General features: G+C 49.5%; 2 protein-coding genes across 8 annotated transcripts in view; one reads left to right on the top strand and one right to left on the bottom strand.

Moving 5' to 3' along the window:
• The window catches only part of CSTF2 (cleavage stimulation factor subunit 2), an 18,712-nt gene extending 1,057 nt beyond the window's left edge, over positions 1–17,655 (bottom strand). The window contains exons 1-14 of one of the 7 annotated variants that reach the window (XM_051967914.1): positions 17,349–17,655; positions 15,946–16,024; positions 15,598–15,767; positions 12,515–12,651; positions 11,978–12,097; positions 11,734–11,853; positions 10,713–10,830; positions 9,811–9,873; positions 7,908–7,967; positions 7,185–7,326; positions 6,340–6,518; positions 5,446–5,702; positions 2,574–2,669; positions 1,429–1,554 (exon numbers count right to left, since the gene is read on the bottom strand). In XM_051967914.1, coding sequence (XP_051823874.1) covers positions 1,432–1,554; positions 2,574–2,669; positions 5,446–5,702; positions 6,340–6,518; positions 7,185–7,326; positions 7,908–7,967; positions 9,811–9,873; positions 10,713–10,830; positions 11,734–11,853; positions 11,978–12,097; positions 12,515–12,651; positions 15,598–15,767; positions 15,946–16,024; positions 17,349–17,406 — 1,722 coding nt within the window. In that variant the 5' untranslated portion in view covers positions 17,407–17,655 and the 3' untranslated portion in view covers positions 1,429–1,431. Of the gene's footprint in view, positions 1–1,428; positions 1,555–2,573; positions 2,670–5,445; positions 5,703–6,339; positions 6,559–7,184; positions 7,327–7,898; positions 7,968–9,810; positions 9,874–10,712; positions 10,831–11,733; positions 11,854–11,977; positions 12,098–12,514; positions 12,652–15,597; positions 15,768–15,945; positions 16,025–17,348 lie in introns of all 7 variants that reach the window. The other 6 variants (XM_051967912.1, XM_051967915.1, XM_051967913.1 and 3 more) reach the window with 6 other exon arrangements.
• TRMT12 (tRNA methyltransferase 12 homolog) lies at positions 17,470–27,132 on the top strand. The gene is made up of 9 exons (XM_051969176.1): positions 17,470–17,581; positions 17,679–17,971; positions 19,825–20,039; positions 20,375–20,543; positions 20,810–21,008; positions 21,100–21,250; positions 21,537–21,646; positions 23,246–23,403; positions 25,042–27,132. The coding sequence occupies exons 1-9, from the start codon at positions 17,470–17,472 to the stop codon at positions 25,510–25,512; spliced, it is 1,878 nt and encodes a 625-aa protein (XP_051825136.1). The 3' UTR covers positions 25,513–27,132.

Genomic DNA, 27,132 nt, shown 5'->3' with positions numbered 1-27,132 from the left:
GCTACCCACTTACATGGAACCTCCTTGGCAATTTTCAGTTGTTATTTGCAAGGAGAGGCCTCTTCTCCCCCCAAGTACAACAGAGGAAACTCCTATAGAAGCTTATGGGGGCTGGCTCCAGGCAATTACAAAGAGTGGCCCATTCCTCTTCCCCTAGTAAGTACCTAGCCTAACTACAGTAGAAGCTACCTGACAGCTTAAATCTTCAAAGAAAGATCTCCTGGTGTCAGAAAATGCAGGCCCATCCAAGCTGGGGAATCCTGATGAGTTAGGGAATGAAGTAGAGATACACACAGGACCACGTGAGGCCCTCAGGCAACCTTTCCCAGAGGGTCTTCTCCCACTCTTGGCCCCAAAGCAGACTTCGTATTTTCCATTTCCTGGGGCAGGAAAACAGTGTGTAAACACACTTGTGGCCAAGATGATGAACTAAGACTTATGTCAAATCTTGAATGCAATGCTTCGAAGGGTGGCCAGAGGCTTGAAAACTTTGGGGAAGAAGTCTGCTCTATTTGTGGCCTACTCAATGGGGGGGGGGGACTGTCTGTCTCTTTGTATTCCTAGCAATCAGCCCAGCGCCATGACACATAGTGGACAATAACTGTTCACGGACTGACTGATGTGGGGATCTAGCTTGTCGTGCAGTAAGATCACTAGATCACTGGCTGTTGCCAGGGATGTATCACGGGCCGGGAGATGGGATCCAAAGAAGTTCTAAATGGCAGCAAAGCTCCGTGGAGGTGGCTAGGCCTGTGGTTTGTGATAGAGGTTGTTTACGGCTCAGGCAGGACCCGTCGCGATTTGGGTTTGGCTGGCAATGTCACCTTCCCGGTGAAAGAAAGAGGCACGGGAGGAGAGTAGAAAAACTTGGCAGGGTGGAATCAACCCAGTCGTGAAACTAGCCAGACAGCTTAGGTTCCACTAAGCCACTGAATCTCGAAAATATCAGAGACCAAACTGTAAAGTGAACCACCACTTTCAGGGTCACGATGACTTTATTGGGAAGATGAGTTTGGCAAAGGAGGAAGGGTGATAATGGGAGTGAGCTACATGTCAGGCTGTACTAACTCATTCTAAAACCTGTCAGAGCTTACGGCGGATTTTTTTGACCATTTGCTTCCTTGGCTACATACTTCTATTCTTTTCAGAGCAGAATTTGCTTCAGAAGTCAATACTACCGTTACTAAGCTACATATTTATTGAAACGTTCCATATACGAGCATATCCGAAGCAATTAACTCGGAGCCTTGATGATGGGCCGCAGGCCCACAGTATCACCCCACCTCCCAGGGGCTGGATTGGTCCCACAGAAGCCGAATAGAGATCAGGACGGACAAGTAAAGGACTGAAACTTCTAAACGAGGACAAAAGCGACCCGTGTAGAATTCTCTAGCCCCGCCCTCCCTGGCTGGGCGTCTGTTTGCTCACCACTCAAGGGGCGCCGGTAGATTTTTGTATCTGTTCCTTTAAAATCAGGATACTCTGCCGTTGCTCGGGAGGCAGCATGGCAATTTGGTCTGCAGTCAGTTGGAGCACTTGCATAATCAAAGCAGCCTGTGGATAGAAAGGAAGACGATTATGGAACGGTAATAATGGCAGCTACGTAAATCTCCATTGCCATCATCTGCCTATGAAGTCAGCCCTGGAACTGGGAGGAAGCGGGGAAGAAGACGTCAAATGGCAAGAGAAAGACCATCTTATTCAAAGGCAACAGGCCACAAGACCAGGGTAGGGAGAAGGCCAACAGAGAAGCCTGCGTGCAAATAAAACCACAGCCAGGCCAGGGCCTCCAGCAGCCCAAAGGCCAGGCTGGCAAATTAGGAGCCTAGAGGCAGAGGGGAATCCCTTTGGTTTACAAGACCTGGCATTCCTTTCTTCAAATCCCTCTATTTTCTTTCCCCCAAAGGCAGCCAAGGCTAGTGCAAAGCACACAGGACTGTTGTCGGGAAGACTCCTATTCCACCTCAGTCACTTCCTTTCCCTGAATATACATTTCCTCAGCCATAAAGGAAGGGATTATAGCAGGCAGGACAGTGGTATCATAAGAGAGGCTATATGTAAACTACCATTTGCTATTTTTATTCCTACCATACATGAGTTTCCTGCAAAGACCTAATACAAAAGCAAAGAGCTAACAATAGCCAGCATTTTAGGGTGCTTTGTAAATTCTCATTTAATCCTCATGAGAACCTTGGGAGAGAGAGGCCTGCTCTTGTAATCCCATTTCATATTTGAGGAAACTGAGTCAATAAAGTGACTTGTGCAGAGGTTGGAGAATAGAACTGAACTTCCCAATGAAAGTAATATTTACTGCCTCAACAGCAGGAACTCAACTAATATTTTTACAGGGTGAAGGATAAAAGAGAAGATAGGATGAGGCTCTTTTTAGCCTGTCTTTAATGGAGATCAGGCAACTACAGAAATCTCATTCAGTTACCAGAGCTCTGGGCCCGTGGACAAGTAAAAACACCACTCCTGAATGGACACAGAAAATCCCTCATTGTATTACAGCCTCATTGTGCACATGCTCAGATGGAGAGGAGGCATCTGAATCACTGGCAGAGTTGACTTACTTTTTCATGATCTTGTGGAGTAACTTGGTTCTGCCCAGGACTAAATCCCCCAGGCTGACCTCCGCCTTGCAGACCAGATCCCTGCATGCCTGGGACCTGTGTGTCCAAAGAAAAGAGAGGAGAACATGATGAGTTTTAGAGACACACAACGTTCCCCCCTCCCGCCCCCCCCCCCCCCCAATAGCAGGATCAAGAAGAATAATATGCTGTTGTGGAGCTGTGAAGTAGTCTGACCAGCTGGGAGAACAACATGGAATTGGGAACCCTCCAAAGGCCCAGTCACGTACCTAAGGAATTGCCCTAATCCCAAAGTCAAAAGGAAGAAAGAATGAAATGCACATCACAAGAGTCAGAGCAACAGTGTCTGGAGTGTGTGTTGTAATTATAACAGTAGACAAAGTGACTATCAAATAGGGAAATGTTCAACAAACTGGTATATGAAAATACTATAGTAGCTTTGTAAGAAATTACAAAGATGAGGAATTGAGAGAAACTCTGTGGCAGAGGCAAGGCAATCAAACCAGGAAAGGAGCGTGTAAAATGGCTACAACAAATTACAAAGAACAATGAAGAAAGTTGCACAATTATGACTATGACTGGCCGTAAAAATGAGGAAAATATACCTCTCTGATTATGGGAGTAGGTGTATTCTGGAGAAAAAGTAATTAGCCTCTGCTATGGAAGCTAGAACTGATGACTGACAGAGAGGGGATGTTTTGGAGGAAATGAGAAGCCAGAAAATTGCCCGGATTAACAAAAGAAGAAAGAGAATCCTTAAATAAGCCCATTAAAAAAAAAAAAAAAAAAAGAAATTGAACAAACATCAATCTCCTTAAAGAACAATCCCTCCCCCACCAGATGAATTTCCAAACATTAAAAAAAGCAATTCATCCCAATGTTATAGAAACAGGGAAAAAAAAAAAAAGAGAAAGGATTCCTACCAAATTCCCTTTGTGATAATTATAGTTTTGATACCTAAACCAGGGAAACTCTAAGCCAATTTCCCTAATGAATATCGACACAAAAATTTTCAAGAAAATACTAGCAAGATTATAGTAATATATCACAAAGATCATATACAATGCTGGCTGTGTGACCCCGATCAAATCACTTAACTCCAATTGCAAGAAAAAGAACAAGAGCACACATGTTGATCAGGTTCAATTTATAGTAAAAACGCAGGGCTGGTTCAATATTAAGAGAACCATAAGCATAACTGACCATATCGATAACAAAAATGGCGTGATTTATCTCAATAGATGCAGAAAGGCTTTTTGACCAAACACAGAACCCACTGAAAGTTCAGGCCTCCTCGAAGGGTTTCTTTAAGTCAGCCCCAGAGCAAACCCTCTCTGTAGTGGAGATACACAGGCCAATTCTGAATAAGATCCAGGGTGAAGCTAGGATGTCTGCCATCCCTGACTAAATTCAATGTTGTACTAGAAATGCTAGCTCTAGCAAGCACAGCGGCAAAAGGAACTGAAGGAGTAAGCAGAGGTGACAAAGTAACCCAAGTATCCTCTTCTGCAGATGCTGCTGTACTTGGGGAGTGTTCTGTAGTTAAAGTAGTAACACCTGCCATAGAAGGTAGGCCAGATGCCAGCCAGTCAGAGCCTATTCTTTAGAAAATGGGAAGCTAGCAGTGAGGCAGGCAGGCCAGCCAGCCTGCGTGTGTACTGTAGGCTAAGCTGTAAAAACTGCCAAGGAAGCTTTAAATTAAGGGGGAAAAAAAAGCTACAGGGCTCGGGCTCCCCCTAGAGTTGAGAGTTGTGCAGTCAGAAAGAGACACCTTTTTACCAAAGAGCACAATGATGAGAGGGGATGGGTGGGGAGGGAAGGGACAAGAGACAGCTCCCTGATCCCCCCAATGGAAAGAAAGGGAGACATACACCTTCCCCAGAAAGGGGAGAAAGAGATGTGAAGGGGCAAAAGAGAAGGCGAGAAAGGGAAAGGCAAAATAAACAAAGATGGGAAAAGGCAAATCCCTGTGACTCAGTCTTTTTTTTTAATTACATTTTTTTATTATTATAGCTTTTTATGTACAAAACATATGCATTTCAACAATAACTCTTGCAAAAACTTGTTTCAACTTTTCCCCTCCTTCCCTCCACCCCCTCCCCTAGATGGCAGGTAGTCCCATACATGTAACTCAGTCTTAAAAGAATTGCCTGGAACCCAAGGAAGGTGGATGACCTTGCCTGGAGTGAGAGGCTAGAACCCTGTAGACGTGGAGAAAGAAATCATGGGGGTGATTCTTGAGAGATCAGGAGTGATCAAATACCCTTTGGCAGATGTGCTATAAATGAAACACTGTAAAGTGACCAAAATAGTCCAAAAAGACCCTTCTGAAGTAATGCAAAGTGAAAAAAGAACCAGAAAAACGGGCTGAGTACTAGTGATGATGGTAAAGGAGAATCAATAGAAAAAAAACTCCACTTGGCGCCTGGGACAGAAGAGCTGACCGAGTAGGAAGTCTCAAGCAAGCAGAATCGTCTGCGTTGCCATTTAGTTTTTAGGCGCATATTTAAGGAAAAAAAGCCAGGAGGCAAGGGTATGAGACCAGGAGGTTTTGATAGGGTTATATTAACAAAGCACTCCCGTGACACCCTGTTTGTTTATTCGGGCTAGAGATTGACACAAGTTAGACACAGCTTCTTCGAAGGTATCAGCTGCAGCAAGAGAACCTTCGTCTCCAGGATACAGTAGCAATGGCCAAAAAAAGACCAACACCAAAAAAAACCAAACCTCAAGTAGAATCTCACATATCATGCCTCCTGTTTCTAGGAACTCGAGCCACAACAAGAAGGAAGTGGCCATTTAAATCCAGAAGAGAAGAATCCAGAATTACTAAAAGAAGAGGGGGTATGCATACCTGCCTAGGGCCCTGAGGGCCACCCGCTCCCATATTGATTGGCCCAGGTCCCTGGAGTCCCCCCGGCATTGGGCCTCTGGGGCCAGGTCCTCGAGTTTCCATCGTTCTCGTGTCCATGCCCCTAGGCTCCATGGCCCTTGATTCCAAGCCCCGGGCCTCCATCCCCCTGGCTTCCATCGCTCTTGCATCCATGCCTCTGGCCTCCATAGCCCTGGCCTCCATGGCCCTGGCATCTATCCCTCGGGGATCTCGTCCACCTGTGGTAAGAGTTAAGAAAGGTACAGCTCTAAATTCAAAAACCAACAGTTGCTTGTGGCTTACTGCTCGAACAAGGTAAACATCCAGGTAACGAATGCAATTCTAACAACTTGGCTCAAAACAGTCCCTCCGTTGTGTATGTCGCACACTCCTGGCTAATAACGCTCTATCCCTTCATCTTCATTTCTTTTTACTGTCTGATTGAGAAAGAAAACTTTGTATTTCCTTTCTTTCTTTTTTTGGGGGTGGGTGGGTGGGAGTGGGAGATGGATGCTGCAACTGATACAGAAGAAAATCTTTGGCTCCAAGTGAGGAGGTAACAACAGGTAGGTAAAGCTCACACTTCTCGTTTTGTCTGTCACTTGCCAACACCCCATTCTCTACAACAAAACAACCCGACACCCCGGCCACACCTGACTATGAAAGCCTGCCTCGCTGTGTTCCACATCAAGCATCCGTCTCTGCTCTGAGAGGAGGAAGGTGTGTTTTACTGTTAGTCCTCTGGAGTCAAAATTGCTTTATACTCAACTCATTTCTTTCCTATTCTGTGAGGCTCCCCCCCTCCCCCATTTTCTTTTAAACACAAAACCCGACTCGAGTGAAAACTGCCACGGCCAACTAATGTAATGAGCTTACCCTTACCTCTGCCATCCATGGGTGGGCCCCTCTGATCCAGCATGGGTCCTCTGGGTTCTCCCATTAAAGGCCGTGGCTCTCCCAGTGGTCCTCCCCTCATCTCATGGGGAGGGCCACGACTGTCATGGCCAGGGACATGATGCATGGGAGGACCCTGATGAGGTGGACCCAGATATCCTCTGTACATGGAGAGAGGGAAAGGCAAAAGGAAGGAGTCAGCTAGGAAAGGATCAAAAAAACAGAGATTAGACATAAACCTGACACCAGAGCTTAAGTCTACACATTGGCAGGAGTAAGATGATAGTTATCGGACAGCTAAATCATCCAACTCACACACTGCCAGAATTATGGCAGGAAAACAGTCACACATGGCCATCCGAGTAATGTCGTCCCACTTGTGTTCTTTGAACAGCAGCACGTTTCTCTGGCGGGGTCTAGGCCATATCACGCCGTGACCTTGCGTTACCCACACACACATATATGCCATAGAGACCACCCGACACTGACCATCTCCCCGTTCGGATGTTTTGACCTTTCACTGTCGGGCACTTAATGAAAGATTGCCAAGGAAACAATAGCCACAGTCAGCCCAGGTTGATGTACCTGTCTGCAATCTGCAGTTCTGTCCCATGGTGCGCTCAGTCCTGGAGAGCATCTAAGAATAGTTCACTTTTTTCTTTTTTCCTTTTGTTTTTTTCCTTCTTTTCTTTTTAGAAAAATTTCTTTTTTGAGGGGTGGGGGGGTGTGGGGGTGTGAGGGGCACAACTGATAAGGCAAATCTTTGGCTCCAAGCGAGGGGGCACGAGTTAGTTAAAGCTCGCCCTTCTCGCTTTGTGCTTGCTTACCTGGGTTCTACTTCTCCAGTGACTGAGAGCAAAGTCCCTCCACGTGGGTCATTTGGAGCATCTCCTAAAAGACCTCGGGGAGGTGGGCCGCCAGCAGGCATAGGTCCACGCTGCATAGGGGCTCTGGGGTCTGGCATTGGCACTGCCAGGGAAACAAAGGGGGAATTACTGAAGTGAAAAACCAAGGACACTCAGAGTAATAACTCAGTGTACCACAGTCAACACAACTACCACACCCTAGGGCTCAGGAAAACTCCTCATCCCAAAAAAAAAAACAAAAAAACAAAAACAAACTCCTGAAATAAATTCCATAGGAGAAAATAGGGAGCGAGCACAGCCCGGGCCACAGCGGTGGCTCGTGTAGAATTGCCAACTGTGCCCTCTGTCCTCATTAGGAGAACTTGTACCTCGGCCCAACAACCACAATAACAAAAAGCAGCTCCTGTCTCGGAACACGTGAACGTGGCTGTGCCTACGAGGACCTCTTAGCCGGGAAAGACCACTTGCCATCCTACAGACTACTGTCATTCCATCCGAGCCTCCTGACAACCAAGCCTCCAAAACAAAGGCCTATCTCAGGCTTGTGGCTCCCTCCCAGGGAAAAGCAAAGCCAAAGTATCACCCTTTGGGGTTCTCAACTTGACGCTCACTTCCACACAGCTCTCCTCCTCTCATGCCCCACCCTGAACACAAGCAGAAGAAACCTGCAGTTACCGTGGGTACCTTGAACTCGCTCAATGGGTGCAGGCCCGGCGGGTCCCACGGGCGAGTGCTGTAGGGTCCCTGGGTGAGCAGCAAGTTAAAGAGAAGGAAAAAGAGCAAAGACATGAATGGCTTGCACATCCCCCACACGCCCGCACACGCACACACGTACCCACACCTGCGGATTTGTAAACATGCTCACCAAAGCTCAAAATCATTCCCATGTCAGGCCGTTCAGTTTCTTTTTGTACCTGAGCCACACTTTAACTTTGGGAAGGTGGATTCCCAGAAGCTATGTGTGTGACCAGAGTACCAAAAAGAAATGTCAAGCCTGTTTTGCAAATTTGACTATGGAAGCAATCCTAGCTTCCTTGGATCGTTATTTCTCTTACAATTTTATTTTCTTCCTAAAAAGACTTCTGTGTTGTTTGAGCTAGAAAATGGATAGTCTTCATCCAATAGTATGGTCACATGCTCACAAATAAAACATAGCAGGTAAAAAAAAAAAAAAAAAAAAAAGAAGTCCAAGCGTGAAGGGTGGGTTAACTGAGAAAAGGGTCGAAGCACGTGGGATGGCACAGGCAAAATCATAGCTAAAACATAAAAGCGGCCTACACCGAAGCAAGTGTCAGGTGGGGTCTCGGAAGACCAAGGCGCTTCCAAGGAAATCGCTTTTTAAGAACGATGAGCCGAGCCCCAGGAAGGGCTGCGCTCCCATGCACACAAATAGCAACAGCACAGGTGCGATGGCACCAGAATCACGGGTGTAGAAGGCAGAGAGATGCCACACTCTCAGGCCGGCTCCCTGTCCCCTGTGGCCACAGCATGCACGCATGCAGGAGAAGCAAGACTGCTGGGAGAGACGATAGCTGCAAAGGCAAGAGGGAGCCCGGACTCCTGCGCCCTTTAGAGGCATGCAAGAAGAGCTGCTACCAAGGAGCCCCAAGAGCATCCGCTTCAGAACCCCGTTTCTCCACTTTCCCTATAGAGCAATTTTCAAACACAAAAGTGGCACTACCTATGGGTGAAAAGAGGGAAAGCCCCTCACCTATCTCTTCTGTGGCCAGATAGGCGGCACACCGCACCCCTATCCACCTACGCTCAAAGCACACAGACCCTGAGGGAAAGAGCGAGACAAGGATCTTGAACTGGATTGCTGTCAGTCATCTGTGGAGTGGATTATCGGTCCTGTCATTTCAGGAACCTTCCCCAGTACACCAGCTCGAAATGAGAAGGAGGGTAGAATATTGTGTCTTAAGGCCTCGCAGATCTTCCTTGCTGGCCACTTTTGCTCTGTGCCCCTTGAGGGGAGGTTTTGTCCCTCGAGAAAGGCTAGAGGCATCTGAGAGCTATTTGAGGAAAAGAGCAGTTGAAGCTCCCCATCACTGGTCTTCCTGGTTCTCAAATGCAAATGAACCACATTTTCTTTGCTTTTAAAAGGATCTGGCCACATGGAGACAGAAGGCAGAAAGTCTGGGGCTGCTGCTGCTATTGTGACCAGGAGTCTGCGCACGCCGGTGACGATAACCAAGTGTTGGCCGCTGCTGCGGCGGCCATGCTGGTACGCCAGACCCAAGACGTGTGGGCTTCACTGGCCTGTACTCCGCCCAACAGCTCTGAGCAGGCTTTTTAAGCCATTGTCATTTTATGCACCCTGGCTCCGTCATGTGCCCATCGCTCCCTTTGCCCGCTCAACAGCCAGCACTAGCAATACAGGAAGAGAGAGAGAGAGAGCGAGCACATACTAGCACGACTATTAAACCCATCAGCAAAAAGTGCTGTCCGATTCGTCTTAGGCTGAGGGTGGCTCAGTTTCATGACTGATGCTTGTGCAAGTGGGCTTTTACCTTACTAAATGAAGAGTCTGGAAGATTCAAGCACTGTGTGAGTAATCTGTGTTAGTAAGACAACACAGCCTACTTACCTTGGCCCCGGTCTAGGGATACTGGCCCACCGCCTGGCATCCCAACCTTGGACTGCATCCCGCCTGGAAGACAAAAGCCAAGAGATCAATTTAGGACAACGAAGAAGCCCACGAATCATTTCCTCCTACGACAGAATTGTAATCCCCCAAAGGCAAGTTCAGAATCCCTATTCCTCCTCCATTCCCCTCAAAAAAAAAAAAAAAAAAAAAGAGCACACTTGGCTAGGGATTGAGTAACAAAGGCAGTTATTGTTTAGTAGACCTCCAGCTAGTCTCTATACAAAGAATAAGCGCCTTCTGTGACTTGGGAAAGGCTGAGAGATGCCACCTGTTCACAAGGGGCTTCTACCCATGTGCCTAGGGCTTCATGGCTAGACAACCGGGCCTCAGGCTTTCTCAAACTGCAGCCAAGAAGGTAAACCGTGGGCCGAGGCCTTGTCAAGCCTTGATCATGTCACGCAAGGCAAATTACAGCACAGTGGCCTTCATTTCTCTTCATCTTTAACGTTTCAAGGCCCCAAAGCACTCCATTAAACCACAGGCAAAAAAGACCGGAGACCAGGACTAATTACACACTTAAAACTTTCCTCCTTTTCTTATCACGTTCAAAGCATTCACTCAGACTATTTCATCCCATCTTTTTTGGAAAGAAAGATACGAAGCATCATCTACTTTGGTTATTCCAAAGCCACAGAGAACTGGACTTGACTAAGAGCAACTCAACAAAACGTTCCAAGAGAGCACATTTCGATAGCACCCTATAGTTCACCAAGCACTTTTCGTGGCTTCTCTCACCGAATCACATCAATGCCAAGAGCCTTGGTGCTCCTATGGAACGAATACACTGCCATGGGACTGTGTTTAAAGATCCTCAAACTGCGAGAATCTGAAGCACAGCTCACCTCCAGGAGCCAAAGGGCCAGGGCCAGGTCCTGCAGTAGGCATTGCTCCTGGTGCGGGTACGCCACCTGGCAGAGGTGGTTGCATCAGAGAAGGAGCTCCATTCACATGCATCCCACCCTGAACAAGAGAAGAAATCAGAGCCTGTCCCATGTCCCTGTGGGGATTTAATAAATACACTAGTTGATGATAACCCTAAATTCCCTTCAAACTAGTCATTCTAATCCCCCCAACCCCCCCACATACACATCACTGTACAAATGGTAATGCCCACCCACAGGGCACAAAACCAGAAAAAAGCATAGATGCAATCCTTTGGGCTTCTCAGGGAAGGGTGTACAAGAATGTTTGCATAACAGAGTGGGATGTTCCAAACTCAGTACACATGGAATTGGGTAGCCCCTAGATCTTGGGATACACCTGTTCTTTTGATATCCCAATCAATCCAATTGTTCCACTCAACCCCAGTTGGGGAACTCCTAGGTAACTAAAGGCAAAGAAAGGCAGGTGTCTTGAGATTCTCTTTAGAGAAGTACCAAAGCAGTGAAGCTTTTAAGAAGGCAACTGGGAGACTTTGGGGTAGATTTGGTGGAGTTGTTTTCAAAGGTCACTTCTCACACTGAGTCGCACATCCACAGTTTTACATACAGAGGAAGGGAACAAGCATTTAGGAAACACCTTTGTGCCCCAGACTGCGCTAAGCACTTTAAATAAAAACGATCTCATTTGAAAGACCTCACGACTGCACAAAGCCAAAGATAGGTTAAGAGCAGTAAGTGAGCAGAGTCTACCCTCTTTCGAGGCTCCAACTTCATTTCCACTATTCAATCATCCCCAATTTCTACTCCCCTCCCAGCATCTGTGAGAGCATCACATTAGATGTACATACCACAAAGTAAAAACGATTTTTAATTGGGCAGCTTTTTTATTTTTCTCTATTCCACCCTAGCTTTCCACTGTTCTCTCAGCAAGAGAACAATAACATTCTAAGACAGACAGAAGTGCTTATATGTGAACCCCTACCAAGGGCTGTGGTTGAGAGGCTGGAGTAGCTGGCTGGTTCATTGGCGCACTGGGTCCTTGGCCAGGTTGCGGGTTACCTTGAATCAGAGATGGGATATTTGCTTGACGATGCAAAATTTTCTATGGGAAAGAGATAAACATATGCGCTGGAACTGGCCAAGATGTAAGAGGATAATCTGCCAAGCCCAGCCTCCCACCACAAAGGAATAGTGGCTCGCTCCCACAGACAACCGGAAGGACTTACCAGTGCAATCTCTGGATCCACGATTCGCATCACGACTTGAGCCTGCAGCAAAGCATAGGCTAGTTGGGGGTTTTGGAGCAGCATGTTCCGTGCTTCCTGGGGACTATTCTGCACACAAAGCTGAGCAAAGAGATAGAATTCATCAGATCCCATGGTCCCTCTGAGTGAAATAACAGTAAGAGCCCTGACTGATGAACCTGAGGGTCCTCTCCTTGAGGGGGTACTGCCATCAGGCAGCACTCATTCAACTTGGGGCTTTCAAGAGCCTGTTTAATTACACCCCTCCCTTCTAACCACTGGATCAGGTTTTCTATGGGCTCCCCCCAGTTCAAATACTAGTTCCTCTTGGTCTACAAAGATAACAAGCACCTGTCTTCTCTGCTACAAGGGAATGCCAATGATACTAAATCTGGACGGAACCAAGCAAAGACCACTCTTATCTGTGGCCACACTGTCCACACCAAAGGAAGCACTTTCTATTAACATTTGGGATTGCTCTTTCAATGTGAGAAGTTCCATCTGTCTTCAACTTCTTACCTTCATTTGTTTCATCAGCTCAAACATCTGTTCTGGTGGTAGACTAGCAACTGCTCTGCTAATGGATTCTGGAGCATCTTCAGGGCTAATGGGGTCTCCGTAGGGAGATTCGATGATGGGGGCACCGGTGCCAAGACCTAATCAAGACAAATACGACAAAATTCAAAACGAAACCCCAAATCAAATGATTCCAAATGCAGAGCTGCTTCTCACTGTGAGCATCTTGAAACTGTTACAAACTTAAAGTCCTATAAATCCTGCGTAGGCCACAGCAGGCCAACCACGTCTACATGCCATATGAAGACAATAGCTTTCCTGCCCTTAATCTGATACAGTGGAAACTATGGGAAACAAATGTTTATCATCAAAGCTTCTGAATTTTTACGCCAAGAAATGTTTAAAACTATTGAAATTCTATATTGTATCGACTATCGACAGTAGCAATTGGCTTGGTGGAACATTGAAAAGACCCAATAGCAAAGCAAGATTAACAGAAATTCTAGAAGGTTACGAATCAGAACTTGTAGTTTTCAACTTAAGTCAAAAGAAATGATTTTGCTGTTAAGATAGTTTTTTCTTTCTATCTTTTTAAAATTACATTTTCTCTCCCTGCCCCCTACCAGTTGTCAAATATTTATATTTATGTGCCTTTCATGTGAACGATGAGTAGCAGTCTAGAACTGGCATATCAAACTCAAATAGCAAGATCACATCGGAGACTCAGAAAATGACAATTAACATTGCCTATGTTGTATTATACTTGTATTTAGTTAAATGTCTGTCAATTGCATTTGAATTCGGTCCCTTCCCCCCTCCCATGAGTTTGACAACTCTAATCTAGCAGATTCACCGGTTCTTATATTGACCAGAATTCTTAAATCTTAAAAATTGCTTTTTTACAATGTCTAAGTACTGGCTTAGCTCACTTTTAGTTCAGAGGTCTTCCTAAGTTGCTCTGAAACCTTCTTTAGACACAACAGCATTTAGATAAATTCATATATAATTTGCTCAGCTATTTCCAACTGATGAGTGCCATGCCCCTGCCACCCCCCATTTCTAGTTCTCTGTCCCTATAAAAAGAGCCACTATAAATACCTATGCACACGTGTTCCCTTTCCCTCATTCTTTGTTCTCTTTGAGGGTATATAAGCCTAGCAGTGGCATAAGACAAATACAGTTTAGTAACTTTTGAGCCATACTTCTAAACTGTCTTCCAGAATAGCTGGACCACTTCACAACTCCAAAAACAGTGTGTCGATATGTCTGTTTTGTCATTTCCCCTTTTTGTCAAATTTGCCAATCTGATGCAATGAAAAAGGGGCATTTTTTCATAGGGCTACAGATAAATAGCTGGTTCCTGTAAATATGAGAAAGTTCTTCATATATGTTAGAAGTGAAGCCTTTACCAGAGAAATTGATTGCAAAGATCTTCTTGGTTTGTTTCCCTTCTAATCTTAATTGTATTGGATTTGTTTACAAACCCTTCTTAATTTTTTATGATCAAAACCATCCACTTTACCTTCTGTGACCCCTTCTATCCCTTACTTGGTCAGTCTTTCCCTATTCATAGACTTGAAATGTCATTTCTTCCTCATTCTGCTCAAATATCTATAACATGATCTTTGAGATATCTGGAATTTATCTTGGTATGGGGTATGAGATGCTAATCTATTTCTAATTTCTGCCAGCAGCAGTCCAATTTTCTAAGCAGTTTTTGCCAAATAGTGAGCCATTATCCCAGCAGCTACGAGCGCTTCGGGTTTTTGGAACACTAGGCTACCACTGTTCATTTGCTTGGCTCTACCACATACCGATTCTGTTCCACTGACTTCTCATTATTTGATTAATTTTAATAATCACTACTTTGAGGTACATAGTACATAACTGGCACTGGCAGGCCCTTCCTCATCTCCTTTTATTCATCATTTTCTTTGAGATTCTTGACCTTTTGTTCCTCTAAATGAACTTTATTTTACTTTTTCATAGCTCTACAAAGGAATCCTTTGGCAGATTGAGTAGTATGGCACCCAGTGAGTTAAGTGCTGCTGACATTTTCATTTGATTGCCTTGGCCTGCCCGAGAATTTAATATTTTCCCTATTATTTAAGTCTCTCTTTTCCCATTGAGTACTCTGCAGTTAGATTCATGTAGTTCTTGTGTGTGTATTTTAATAGGAAGACTGCCAAGTATTCTCATGTATTCTGTAGCTACTTTAAGTAGACTTTATCTCTTCTTGCTGGGTTTTACTGCTAATATATAGGAGAATTAGCAACTCAAATGTATTTACTTATATTCTACAATTGCACTTAATTCATCCTTTCAATGAATTTTTAGTTGACTCTCAAGGATTACGTACACCATAAACAGCATCACCTGCAAAAATTCCTCTGACAATGACGCCAACGAACAATTCATAACTGTCTAGATTTTTTTCCCCCTATGCTTATTCGCTCAACCCATCAGCATGGTTAGCATTTCCAGCACTATAATTTTTCTTCCCCGTACGTAATGATTGAACTCCTAAGCGATGGTAACCTTTGTTATTGGGATTTATAAAAACTATAAATGGAAGTTGCTGTTGGGCAGTATGAAAACAAACACCTTTGCTCCCTCCCAACTGGGAGCGATCTTGACAAGGTCAACTAGCCAACTTTACAAACCAGCAAAAAGCTTTGAGCTTACATTAGAAGACAAGGCTTCCCAACTCCTCTTAACAGGACTGAAGTCAAAGTTCTAGAGGATGGTCATTCCTAAACGGACACCATAGAAATACCACAACATTCTAAACGTCCAGTAATCACCAAAGCGAGTAAACATTAACGTTACACATTAGCATCACGAGCCTAAGTTCAAATACAAGTCTTGCCTCCTTTCAACTAAGGAGCTTCAAGGCAAACTAACGTTTGGGTCGTCGAATGTTGATATTTCCTTAACATGTCATATTTTAAGCGTATCATTTGACAAACCAGTGCTTCATCTTGGTGAATATTGCAGGATTGAGCATCTCATTCAGAAATGGAGATTTTTTACATCCCCAAGCCCTCTGCCCCTTCACGCCCACAACGCTTTGTGACTGAACTCACTCTTTAGTTCCTCCTTGTTTTTCTCGCTAGCAGCATTGTCCACTCGAAGCGCCCTCCCGCTGAACTCACGGCCATTCAGGTTGCGCATAGCACTGAGAGCAGTTTCTTGGTCTTGATATTCACAGAAGCCATAACCCTTTGGTTTCCCTGTCTCCCGATCATATACCAACCTAAAGGAGAGAACCAAAGGACAGGGTACTTAAGTCTTCTTCACTGAAATCTTATCAAGGGATCAGGGAGGATTTAAACCTGCTTAGAATTCAGGATCAAGAATTACTAGTAACAATCTATTCTAAGAGTTTCCCTAAAAGAAACTTAGAAAAGTATCAGGAAAGAGTGGCCTGTTACCTGAAACTGACAACTGGTCCAACTTCGGAAAAGATGTCCTTTAATTGTTCTTCTGTAGCTTCATAAGGAATGTTTCCCACTAAGGAGGAAAAGGAAGGAAAGATGAAATCCCAGGTTTGTAGTAGACAATTTCAGGGGAAGATTAGCTGACTGGAATGTAGACCTCCACGGGCCACAGCAGTTTTAGCAATCAGGGAGAAAACACCCAATTTTTGGTCTAGGCTGTTTTTAATCTCTATCTCCCTACCTATTCCCTGCAAAGGATCGGATGGATCTAGACAGTAGAGGGAGCAATGAATTACTTGATTACGTTTCTACCAAGTAGACCTTGATTTCAAACTTAGGAGCCATTCGGTGGGTTCCTCCCTCTCCCAGGAACCTAAGTTTCCCCTTCCCCTGGAGAATGACCCTCCCTGCTCCCAGTGTCCCTAGACATTAGGGCATCTTAATCTTCAGAGGATGCCTTTTATCTCACTTCTGCTCCCATACCGCAGTAGCCCCGACTTTTGAGTTTCCCAAGCTGGGGGGAGGGACATTGGGGGGACCACCCTTCTCTTCTACCTCCTTCCCACCCCCAGCAGGGATGAGGTTATAGGATCCCTTCAAAGTCTGCCCTGGTCACCACCACCGCCGCCGCCACCGGAATAGCAAAGCTTGCCGCCCCCTTCCCCCCTCATTATTCTGGTGCAGGCCGTCCCATTCGGGGTAGAGGGCTACGAAAGGCCCGGCTCTGCTTTGGTTGCGAGTCCGCCGAGAGCGAGACGACCTTTCTCGGCGTCCCATGTTTCTGCAGGTGCTTTGGAGCGCGCTACTCATGCACGATTCGAAGAGGCCCACAAGGTCGGCCCAGCGCTCTGCTGCCTGCAAGTCTGGCCGCCAGCCCGGGGCATTATTCATTCGTTCAGCGGCCAGGGACCCCCAAGAGCCCACCATCCTCCTCCCTGGCGGAGGGAGAAGACGCCAGGATCGGAGCCCGAAGGGCTGCGAACGGGGCAGAGGTAGCCACGACGGAAGGAGAGGGGAACGCGGGGCGGCCGCAGAAGCGCGAAGCACGCAAGGCACGGGAGCCACGCGGGCCACGGGAGCCAAGGTGGCCGGGAGCACGCGCACTCATTCCAACGGACGCAACACGCGTAGCCAAAAAGCCGGATTCCATACGCCCCCCCCTCCCCGAAGCCCTCGGTCCGTAGGCCTTTGAGGTCGAGAGTGCGACCCCCCCCACCCCCACCCCCCCACTCCCGTCTCCTCCTGGCGGCCTGCGGTCCTCCCCTTCCTGCCTGCTTGCGCCCCCCCACCCCCACCCCGGCCTGCCCCAGTTTCTCGCTTCCGCACAACCCGACCCCGAGAGCCACTCAACCCGCAAGCCGGCTCTGAAGCCGGCCTTCTCGGCGAGGGCAGCTCACCGAACACGGAGCGCAGTGATCGGTCCACCGCGGGATCTCGGACCGCCAGACCCGCCATCGTCTTCCGAGCCCTCTTCCGGTGCGAGTACAAGTAGCTTCTGCGCCTGCCCACACTTCCGCAATGCGCGAGGGGCGGCTCCCTTCACAGGGGCGGCCCCTCGTACTCCGCCAGCGTTCTTCCGTAAACAGCCGCGGAGGGATCCCCAGTGCTCCTTCCGCGGGGCCCCAGGCTGGTGACAAAGAACTGGCTGGGCTCCCTGGAAAGCTGCCCTCCGAACCAGCCTCCATGGAGTCCTTAGTCTACGCAGGCCCCTCCCTCTCCACGGTTAGCTCACCCGCCTCCTTTCCTCTGGACCGCCCCCGGCGGAGGGCGGTGTCTCATTAAAGATGGCGGCGCCAGTGTCCGGGGCGCCACCCCGAAGCCCTCCGTCGGCCTCCGGGGCCGCTTTGCTTTGGTTCCTCCTGGGAGCGGGAAACGCGCGGCCCCGCCCCCGGCCCCGCCCCAGCGCCCGCCCCGGCTCGGGCTGACGCCGAGTGCATGGAGCGGCATGCGGCAGCCGGGCCGGGTGCCAGCGAGGCCCCCGGCCCCCGGGGCCCCGGACCTGGAGCTGGAGAGCCCGAGGGTACGCGAAGAAGGGAGTCCTCAGGCCGAAGGGACTAGGGAGGGCCCGAGCGGGGAGCCGGGGGGGGAGGGGGGAGGGCTACGCTGTACCGGGCAGGGGGCTTGAGGCTTGAGCTCCATGTGCTCGGCGCGGGTGGGGGGGGGGGAGGAGAAGAGGGGCGTGGGTGGAGCCAGCCGGGGGTCGGGGCAGGGGGCCGGGGGCTGGAGCGGCTCCGATTCAGGTTCGCCCCTTCGCGACCCGGCGCCTCCGTGGGGAATGTTTTTCGGGGCTACCCGGCCGGAAGGGGGCGCCGCCTAGCCCGGGCACTACTGGCCAGAGGGGGAGGCCTTGTCCCCGGGCCCCGTCACTCGCCAGACCTTTCCCTCCCTGAGGCCGGTACCGGGGCCAGCGCCTTTGTCTCCAGCCTGCCGGCCCCGAGGAGGTGCTTGACGGAGGGCTGCCTGGCAGGAGCAGGAAGGAAGGGGTGCTGGAGGCAGCCTGGTTCGCTGCCCAGTTCCCGGTAGCCTTTCGGCCTTGCTGCTTGTCTCCCTATCCCCTGAGCAATTGAGGAAGCAGCAGCAACAGCCCAGGAGCCGGCTGAGCCTCTGAACAGCCGGGTGCAGGGAGTCTGTACCCGTAGAAGCAGGCGTGCGCCTCCTCCCTCCCCCCAAGCATTTCTGAAGCACGCCTCATGTGCCAGCCACCGTGCTAAACACTGAGGATGAAAATAGAGGCAAAATCCTAGACCCTGCCCTCAGGGAGCTCCCTGTCACATGGGGAGACTTAAGTGCAAACACCTGGGTTACATATAAGACATATGAAAGGTAAATGGGAGTTCAGCCCCCCCCAGCTGAAATTTCAGCTAAACCTTCAGGGATTAGGGTGAGGACACTATCTCTCCCCCCTGCCCCCTCTTCCCCCCCAGGTACTGAAAAATGTATTGTAGCCTCTTGTGTGAGAAACAGCCAGGAAGAAGAGTGAATTAAGGTATAAAAAGCCTCTACATCACCGCTTTGGAAAAAATTAGGTCCCAGATAGTTTGGGGGTGTTTGGCCCTAGAACCTTAGTCTTTTTGAGGTCCCAGTTATGACTCTCCCCCAGTCACTCAGTGTCTTTATCAGAAGTAGAAGGAATTCAGGAATCAGAAACCCATGTGGCATTTCTTTGTTTTAAATTCTTATTCTCACCTTACCCAACACCAAATAAAATGAGTCAGGGCGCAGAGTAGAAGAGACAAAGAAGATTGTCCCTGGAACCATGACTCTCCTTTACGTATGGCTCGCTTTTTCCTTGAAAAGTATATGATAAATTCAGCCTGTCACTTTCAAAGCTGTTCTGCTCATTTTTTTCTACTTGCCTTCCTTCTTTTGTCTTCAGTGTACTTTAAAAATCCCTCAGTGACATTTTCTTTTTCTTTTTAACAAGCCCTATTGTTAGCCTTTCTCTTTCTAAATTTGGGAGGGTGGGGAGGAAAACAGCCCCCAAATAAATCTACGTCTTTAAGCAAAAGAAATTCCTGCATTGGCCCCATATGAACACGTCTCCTTGTGGCAGTGTGGCATTTCTTAAGAGTGAGCTGGGTTATCTGGTTCTGTGCTCTCAGCTCCTTGTGGCCTAGTCTCCTCACACAGGTGTGCCAGTATAGTCCCTGGCATGGAATGTTGGGCCAGCTAGGCCCGGAGGGCCACAAGCTTGCCTGGCTCCTTGCTCTCCACCAACTTGTATGCTAAGACTGGTGCCTGGCTGCTTGCTCAAGGCTCTGGACATACCAGAGAGGAGATGGGATGTCCAGAGCACCATTCAAAGATTCACCTTTGGGAATTTCCTGTGTGGTCCATATGCCGGAGCCCTCTTCCTCTGCCTGTCCCAGGCAGTCTCATGCTGTGGCGCTCCAGGCACGAAGGCCGAACAGAGATTTGGGCCACCGGATGCATCCCCAACCTGGGAAGGCGGACACTTTCGGGCTTCCTCTCCAACTGAGCTGCTACTTTTTCTTTCCCCCAGGCTCCGACAAAACGGAAGCTGACGGTGGAAAGACTGAGGTTATTGTGGCTATTGTGACAGAACCTCGGTTTACACAGCATTGCAGGTAAGAGAAGGTTATGGGGACATCTCAGGGAGATGGTCATGGCAGAAATGGGGTTAAATGATTTAGTACTTGTATGAAATGAGAGATGAAACTTAGTGAAGGACTATAGGATAATGGATCCCAGATTAGGGGGTGCAGTGGCGGCACTGGTTTTGTAAAGTCCTCAACCCTTGTGCTCGCAACCGGGGCGCTGATGTGACAGGATGAATGTGGCTCGGTCCCTGAGCCAGCTGGGACTGTGGGGACACTGGACACCAGAGAAGAAATGTCATCCTGTGACTTGCCCAGCTTGAAGCTCCTTGGCCCCAGAGCCAAATTCCTTGTTGATCCTGCAGGAAATATCTCGAGAAGCACCAACTCCTGGATAAGTGCCACCGTGTGAAGCAGCTGCCCGACGGTACCATGGCGCTACCTGTTCTGGAAGAGGGCCTCACTGAGCAGCACCTGCAAGCACTGAGGCAGCAAGGGCTCCCCGAGAGCACCTACAGGCTGACGCACATCCTGGTCAGTATCCGGGTAGAGGCCCTCGCTGGCAAGAGTGGACCTTGGCGTTGATGAGCTCTAGGTGTGGGACCCCGTGTTTGGCTCCGCTTCTCTGGGGCCCGGGGAGCTTTTTGCCGAGGCTGGTTTTACTCTGTGGGCAGCTGACATCCAGTCTGCCAGATGCGGTCCTTCGTTCTATGCGTGGGCTTTGGCATTGGAATTTCCCCGTGCCACTCTTCCCCATGTATATGTCCTCTGCGTACGTCTCTTTTGTGTTCCTTTCCCAGAACCCCCTTCCCTCGAAGAAAGCTCAGAATCGTACTCCCGCCCAGAAGTTACGTCAGGAAGTGCGGCATCTGGTGGAGGGCCAGGGGCACGTGTGGTCGGCCGAGCTAGAGAAAGATCTTCCCCGCTCCTGGCAGCGTCATGGTGACCTCCTCCTGCTCAGTGAGGATAGCTTCAGAGCTGCCCATTGGAAAAAACTGGGTAAGTGAAAGAAGTACCCCGGTCTAACTCGGCGCTCCCTCTGAGGCAGCCTCATCCCCATCTCCCTTTTGGGGGCTGTGTTTTGTTCCAGAACCAGGCCTCTGGAAGACCGTCGCCTCTGCGCTAGGAGGCCAGCGTTTGGCAAAGCGGGGGCGTGTGTCACCAGGTGGGACTCGAGCTCCCAAAGTAATCCTGCTGCTGGGTGCCCATGGCTGGGTGGAGCATGTGGATAATGGCATCAGGTAGGTACGGGAAGGGATGGTGAGCCAAGGGAAACTCATTTGAGGGTATGGGCAGAAGGGAGCAGAAGGGCTGGTGAGGGCATCACCTCAGAGCTCTGGAGCACCAGGCACTGTTCTTTGTCGGTGGCTCTCGGGCTGAGCCATAGAGCTTGGGGTTGAGAGAACCTCATTCCTTCCTGCACTCTTCTCTGAACTACCTAATGGAGCGTTTCTTGGGGGGCGCTCAGAAGTTTGAGGATGCTCGCCATGTTGTTCACTTGGCCCCTCGGTATATTGATTTCCCTAGGTACACGTTTGATGTGACCCAAAGCATGTTCTCCTTTGGAAACATCACTGAGAAGCTACGGGTAGCATCAATGACCTGTGCTGGAGAAGTGCTGGTGGATCTCTATGCAGGTGACAACCTTTGGGAGCAGCCTCTTGAGTCAGAGGCGCCGCTCCACTCGGGAGCGATGCTGTCGGTGCCAGACCGTAAGGAGCTTTTTGGTAGGCTTGCTCTGTGCTGATGCCCGAGCGTGCGGATTCAGGAATCCTGCCCGCTCGGAAGGAGCGGCCTGGAGAGAGGCCGAGCTTCAGACAGAGCTGGAAGGGACCTTGGACGTTACATGCAGAAGAGGAGACTCGGGCAGGCTGAGGGAGCGTGTAGGAGCTGTGAAGTGGCAAAGCTGAGATCGGAATCCAGGGCCTCCGATAGTTTAGTTTCCTTTTTGGGAGTGGCCCTCCTCTGGCTTTGACCATATCCCTTCACCACTTATAGCCCCTCCCTCCCTCCCTCCCTCCCTCTCTCCCTTCCTCCCTGCCTCCCTCCCTTCCTTCCTTCCTTCCTTCCTTCGTTCTTTTCCCTTTCTCTCTCCCTCCCTTCCGCTCTTCCTTCTTTTCTTCCTTCCTTTGTTCTTTTCCCTCCCTCCTTTTCTCCCTCCCTTCCTTCCTTCCTTCCTTCCATCCATCCATCCATCCATCCATCCATTCCTTCCTCTGTAGCAGGTCCACCGTGGTTTCCCTCACCAACTTTCACCAGATTCCCTGCCGCAGACTGTTTCACGATTTTCCTCTCCTTCTCTGTCGTAGCCTGCCTAGAGGCCTTCTCCCGAATCATACCTGACTCTGGAACCTTCTCTTCCCTTCCCTGGGATCTCCTCAGTTGCCTTACCAAGCTCTCTGGCTTCCATTAAATGACTCTGGAGATGCCGCCTTTCTTCATGTGTCCTTCCTGGGGTGACTGGAGAAGAGGGAATCTCTTCTCTCCCCAACCCCCTCTCCCCCCACTCTCTGCTTGGCTAGGAAGTTCCCACAGCTGTGGCCTGAGTTTCCACACCAGATGTGCACTTAACCCTTGGCATGGATGTGATGTAAATACTGGAGTTCTGTTTCCTTCCTGTCTCCTTTCTGTCTGCATCAGTGTCGTCTTTGTCAGATCCTAGGGCCTTAGAAAGCAGGGCGTGTGGGTCTGTCCAGTGCCTAGCCGGCATGTGGTCCATTTGGAGCCAGCTGGCTGCTTTTTGACGTCTGCTTGTATGATTCCGCTTCCGTAAGCGGCAGGAAGCTCTGAATATGGTTCTTAATTAGCTTGAGGAAGAACATTCAGTTGTCTCGCTTTTGAAGTAGACTGAGGGAGTTGGTTTCTTGTGTCCTCTCTAACCCTACCCTTTGGCTAGCAATGAACCGGCAAGCATTAAGTGCCTCCTCTGTGCCAGGGGCTGGGCTGTGATCGTGGGAAGTCGCTGCGTAGCTTTGGCGGGCAGAGTAAGCCATGTGCTGTGCTGTGAGCCAGATGTTGCCTTTCTGCATGTCGGTCCTCGGGGCTTTCACCTGCCACCAGCATCCATGTGGCCGAATCTCGTTCCCTTTGTAACCTCGTCCCTTGTTCCTAGACGGTTTCTCTTGCCACGGGAGACTACTGTTCGTGGGTCACAACGCACATAAGAGCGTGGAGCCCGCCTTGGTCTGGCAAGACCTGCCCGCTCAAGGCCTTCATCCTTGTCTCCTCTCTCTCAGGCATTGGTTACTTCACCTTGCCATTCCTGATCCACGCAAATGCTGCCTTCGTCCATGCCTGCGAGTGGGACCCTCACGCCGCCGCCGCCTTGAGGAAGAACCTGGAGCTCAATGGCGTGGCGGATCGATGCCATATCCACCTCGGCGATAACAGGAAGGTGAGTAAGCGGAGCTGAACGAGCAGGACTTCGCATCTGGTCCGCCATCCCCTCTCTTGCCCTCTTCTCAAGCAGCCCGTCCAGTCCCGCCCTTCCTCAGGAAAACTCAGACAGCTTGGGGGCCAGGATGTACCTTAGAAATCATTGAGTTAGACCCTGTCTTTTTGTGGATGGAGAAAAATGATGTCTTGAGCTGTCTGCCATGATCATCTCACTCTGTGGGACTCATGTTCTTGATATATAAGGCATCTGATGGAGAGCAATGTATGGTGGTTCTTGCAGTGGAGGAGAACCTCAAAGGGTTAGAACGAGGGCAAGAAGGTAACAGAGTGGTTGCCAGAAAGCCTCAGGTCCTTACAGTGTGGAGTATAAATCTGAAGAATCAGCAGCCCTAAAAGGGGTCTGAGTAGGTAACTAGGGACAGGGAGTCTGTGTTGGGAGAAGACCCAAAGGAAGAGGTTGTTGTCTACTCTGAACTTCTTGTTTGGAGTGGGGCTGGTGATGGTGTGTTTCAGAGCAGCCTTTTCCCAAAGAGAACTGGAAGGATTCAGCTGAGCATCTGTTAGTGCTCAACACGGGGCCTAGTCCATAGCAGGCACTTGAGAAATGCTTATTGCTTTCCCTCTCTTCCTCCCTCCCTCCTTTCTTCTTTTCTTCTTTCTTTCTCTCTTTCTTGCCTGCCTGCCTTCCTTCCTTCCTTCCTTCCTTCCTTCCTTCCTTTCTACCTCCCTCCCTCCCGTCCTCCCTCCCTTCCTTCCTTCTCTCTTTCCTCCCTCCCTCCTTTCTTCTTTTCTTCTTTCCTTCTCACCTCCTTCCCTTCCTTCCTTCCTTCCTTCCTTCCTTCTTTCCGCCCTCCCTTCCTTCCTTTCTTCCTCCCTCCCTCCCTTCCTCCTTCCTTCCTTCCTTCCTTCCTTCCTTCCTTCCTTCCTTTTTTCCTCCCTCCCTCCCTTCCCTCCCTCCTTCCCTTCTTTCCTTCTCTCTTTCTTCCTCCCTCCTTTCTTCTTTTCTTCTCTCTTTTTCCCTCCTTTCTTCTTTTCTTCTCTCTTTCTTCCCTTCCTTCCTTCCTTCTTTCCTTCCTCCCTCCCTTTGTCTCTCCCTTCCCTCCCTCCCTTCCTTCTTTCTTTCCTCCCTCCCTCCTTTCTTCTTTTCTTCTTTCCTTCTCTCTTTCTTCCTCCCTCCCTTCCCTCCCTCCCTTCCTTCTTTCTTTCCTCCCTCCCTCCTTCCTTCCTTCTCTCTTCCCTTCCTCCTTCCCTCCCTCTCTCCCTCCCTTCCTTCCTTCCTTCTCTCTTTCTTACCTCTCTCCCTTCCTTCCTTCCTTTCTTCCTCCCTCCCTCCCTTCCTTCCTTCTCTCTTCCCTTCCTCCTTCCCTCCCTCTCTCCCTCCCTTCCTTCCTTCCTTCTCTCTTTCTTACCTCCCTTCCTTCCTTCCTTCCCTCCCTCCCTTCCTTCTCTCTTCCGTCCTTCCTTTGTTCTTTTCTTCTTTCCTTCTCTCTTTCTTACCTCCCTCCCTCCCTTCCTTCCTTCTCCTTTTCCTTCCTCCCTCCCTCCTTTTGGGCCTTTAATGTGGTGACTCATTTGGAGGTCCTGATGGTCTATTCACCCCTCTCTCTCTGTGTCTCTCTCCCCCCACCTCTCTTAGCTGAAATTATGGAGCATTGCTGACAGGGTGAATTTGGGGCTCATCCCCAGCTCTGAGGAGGGCTGGCCCACTGCCTGCCAGGTGCTACGCCAGGACACAGGGGGTATCCTGCATATCCACCACAACGTGGAGTCCTTCCCAGGGAAGGAACTTCAGCTCCCCAGCAGCAGCGAGGCGGGGCAGAAGGAACAGAGAGCTGCCAGGAATTCGGAAAGGCAGACACCGGCAAAGATCGCCAAGCTAGAGTGGCGCAGGTGGGCCGAGGCTGTGGCTGCTCGCATTGGAGTCTTGTTTCTGCAGCTGCACGGGAAGCCGTGGAAGATCCAGATCCTGCATGTTCAGCCAGTGAAGTCTTATGCTCCTCATGTGGATCATGTGGTCTTGGATCTGGACTGTCGCCCCATCTCCTACTCTTCTGGTGAAGTCATCGGTAAAGCTGAAAGGAGCTGTGGCCAGGGGCCCCAGGTCTGAGGCCTGGGGTCCATCTGGCCAACAATTCTGAAGTCAGCGACTTGCTCCCTCTTCTTGCCCCCTTCCCCCTGAAGGGGAGGTTCCCCCCTGGGAGCGGATCTTTTATGTTTTTATAAGGAATTTTTAAAGCGACTGGTTATTCGAATATCTCTTCCAAGGGCTCGGTGTAAATGTGAGACTGAGCGCCGTGGGCGCCAGAGTCTTGTCTTCCGCTCTCCTCTTCCACTAATCATGAGGAATTGTCTTATTTATAAACCTAGCAAAGGCAAACTAGCTTGTTGACCCGAGTGTGACCTGCAGAGCCTTGGGTTCCGCAGTTTGGCCTTAGCTCCGTCTGTGTGGCCGTGCACTAGCTTCTGCTCTGTTGGACTGTCTGGGTCTCCTCATCTCCAAGATGGGGTTATCTCTGAACTACCTCATGTAGCTGTTGTCTAAGGAGTTGGAGTTTTTGGCGAGTTTCTTAGAAATATTCCAGTGATCTTAGAATTGGACGGGCAGCTCTATCTGTCCCGTGAAGAGCTTTGGATCGCCCTGGGGATGAAGCCCTTGGTGCCGCTTCCGATAGTTGGCATATAGTGGCTCTAGAGTGGGGAAGGGGTGGGGTGGCGGGTGGACTTGGTGAATGAGCCAGAGCACTCTTTGCCTGAGTGGACCAAAGCGACGTCAGGTCTCGTCAGTGCTTGTCCTCGGCCCTCCTTTGTGACGGCTCGTAACTTTGATCTTCCGAATAGCTTCTCATTTTGGCTGCCCGGCATGCGAATGCTGCTAGAAACTTGCTGATCGTGCTTGGTTTCTTGGGAGCGAGTGCCGCGTTTTCAGGACAGCTTTGTATTTCTTAGGGCTCTTTGGCTGGACTCCCCACTAAGGGCCCGGACTTCTCCCCTTGTGACTCCCCAAGTGCTCTCCAGTCAGTGTGGGGCCAGCTGGATTTCAAAGCAATGCACTATGATCTCCCTTCTCTGCTTGTTTAGAGTCCCAGTAGCAGGACCCTGCACCGAGAAAAGGGCTAAAAACGGTCATGGTACAGGGATGGTAGAAGTAAGGGAGTCCCCCGAGCTCTACTTTTCCGCTCATGGAGACTCATGGAATCTCTTAAGTCAGGGAATTGAAGCTCCATTTTGTCTGATGTGCCCTTCCTGCCCCTGCTTGTGATCTCTCCCCCACTGTTCCCGCGGTCCCTGCCACGGGAGGAGAGAGGGGCAGCTCAGGAGCCGTCCATTGAATCGGTCGCTCCCTCTCTCCGAGAGGGCCTCGTGCTCTCCCGTTCCCTCAGGCTGGCGTCGGCACCAGGCAGAGATCCTCATTCGGGGACTCCAGCGATCGTGACAGGTTGTGGGTAAGAGGTTAGTTTGTTACCGAGAAGCGCTACATTGGCTTCTTTTGAGGAAGGTGATGGAGTCACGAGGTCAGCTGCTTTATTACTTTTTTTGTCAGTGTCCCACAGGAAGCTCTAGCGCTTTCATCTTTACTCTTCATCCAGGCACTTTGTAGGTCTCTGCTGGGTGGGTTTAAAGGGAACAAAGTATCAGCAACAAAGTTCAAATGTAAGGCGATTGGTTTCATTTTTGTATTCTAGCTTCGTGTGCACATAGTAAGTACTTAATAAATGCTTAATGACCA

The sequence above is a fragment of the Antechinus flavipes genome, chromosome X, assembly GCF_016432865.1.
Source record: "Antechinus flavipes isolate AdamAnt ecotype Samford, QLD, Australia chromosome X, AdamAnt_v2, whole genome shotgun sequence".
Classification (NCBI taxonomy): Eukaryota; Metazoa; Chordata; class Mammalia; order Dasyuromorphia; family Dasyuridae; genus Antechinus; species Antechinus flavipes.
Note: the sequence above shows the minus strand (reverse complement) of the source record. Positions and strands in the feature narration are given on the sequence as shown.

What these genes read in the sequence shown, in the direction of transcription:
- TRMT12 (XM_051969176.1), top strand. Translation starts at nt 17,470, where the DNA reads ATGCGCGAGGGGCGGCTCCCTTCACAGGGGCGGCCCCTCGTACTCCGC. An exon ending in TGGAGCTGGAGAGCCCGAGG is followed by an intron (nt 17,972 to 19,824) that starts GTACGCGAAGAA and finishes TGTCCCAGGCAG; the next exon opens with TCTCATGCTGTGGCGCTCCA. An exon ending in ACAGGCTGACGCACATCCTG is followed by an intron (nt 20,544 to 20,809) that starts GTCAGTATCCGG and finishes TTCCTTTCCCAG; the next exon opens with AACCCCCTTCCCTCGAAGAA.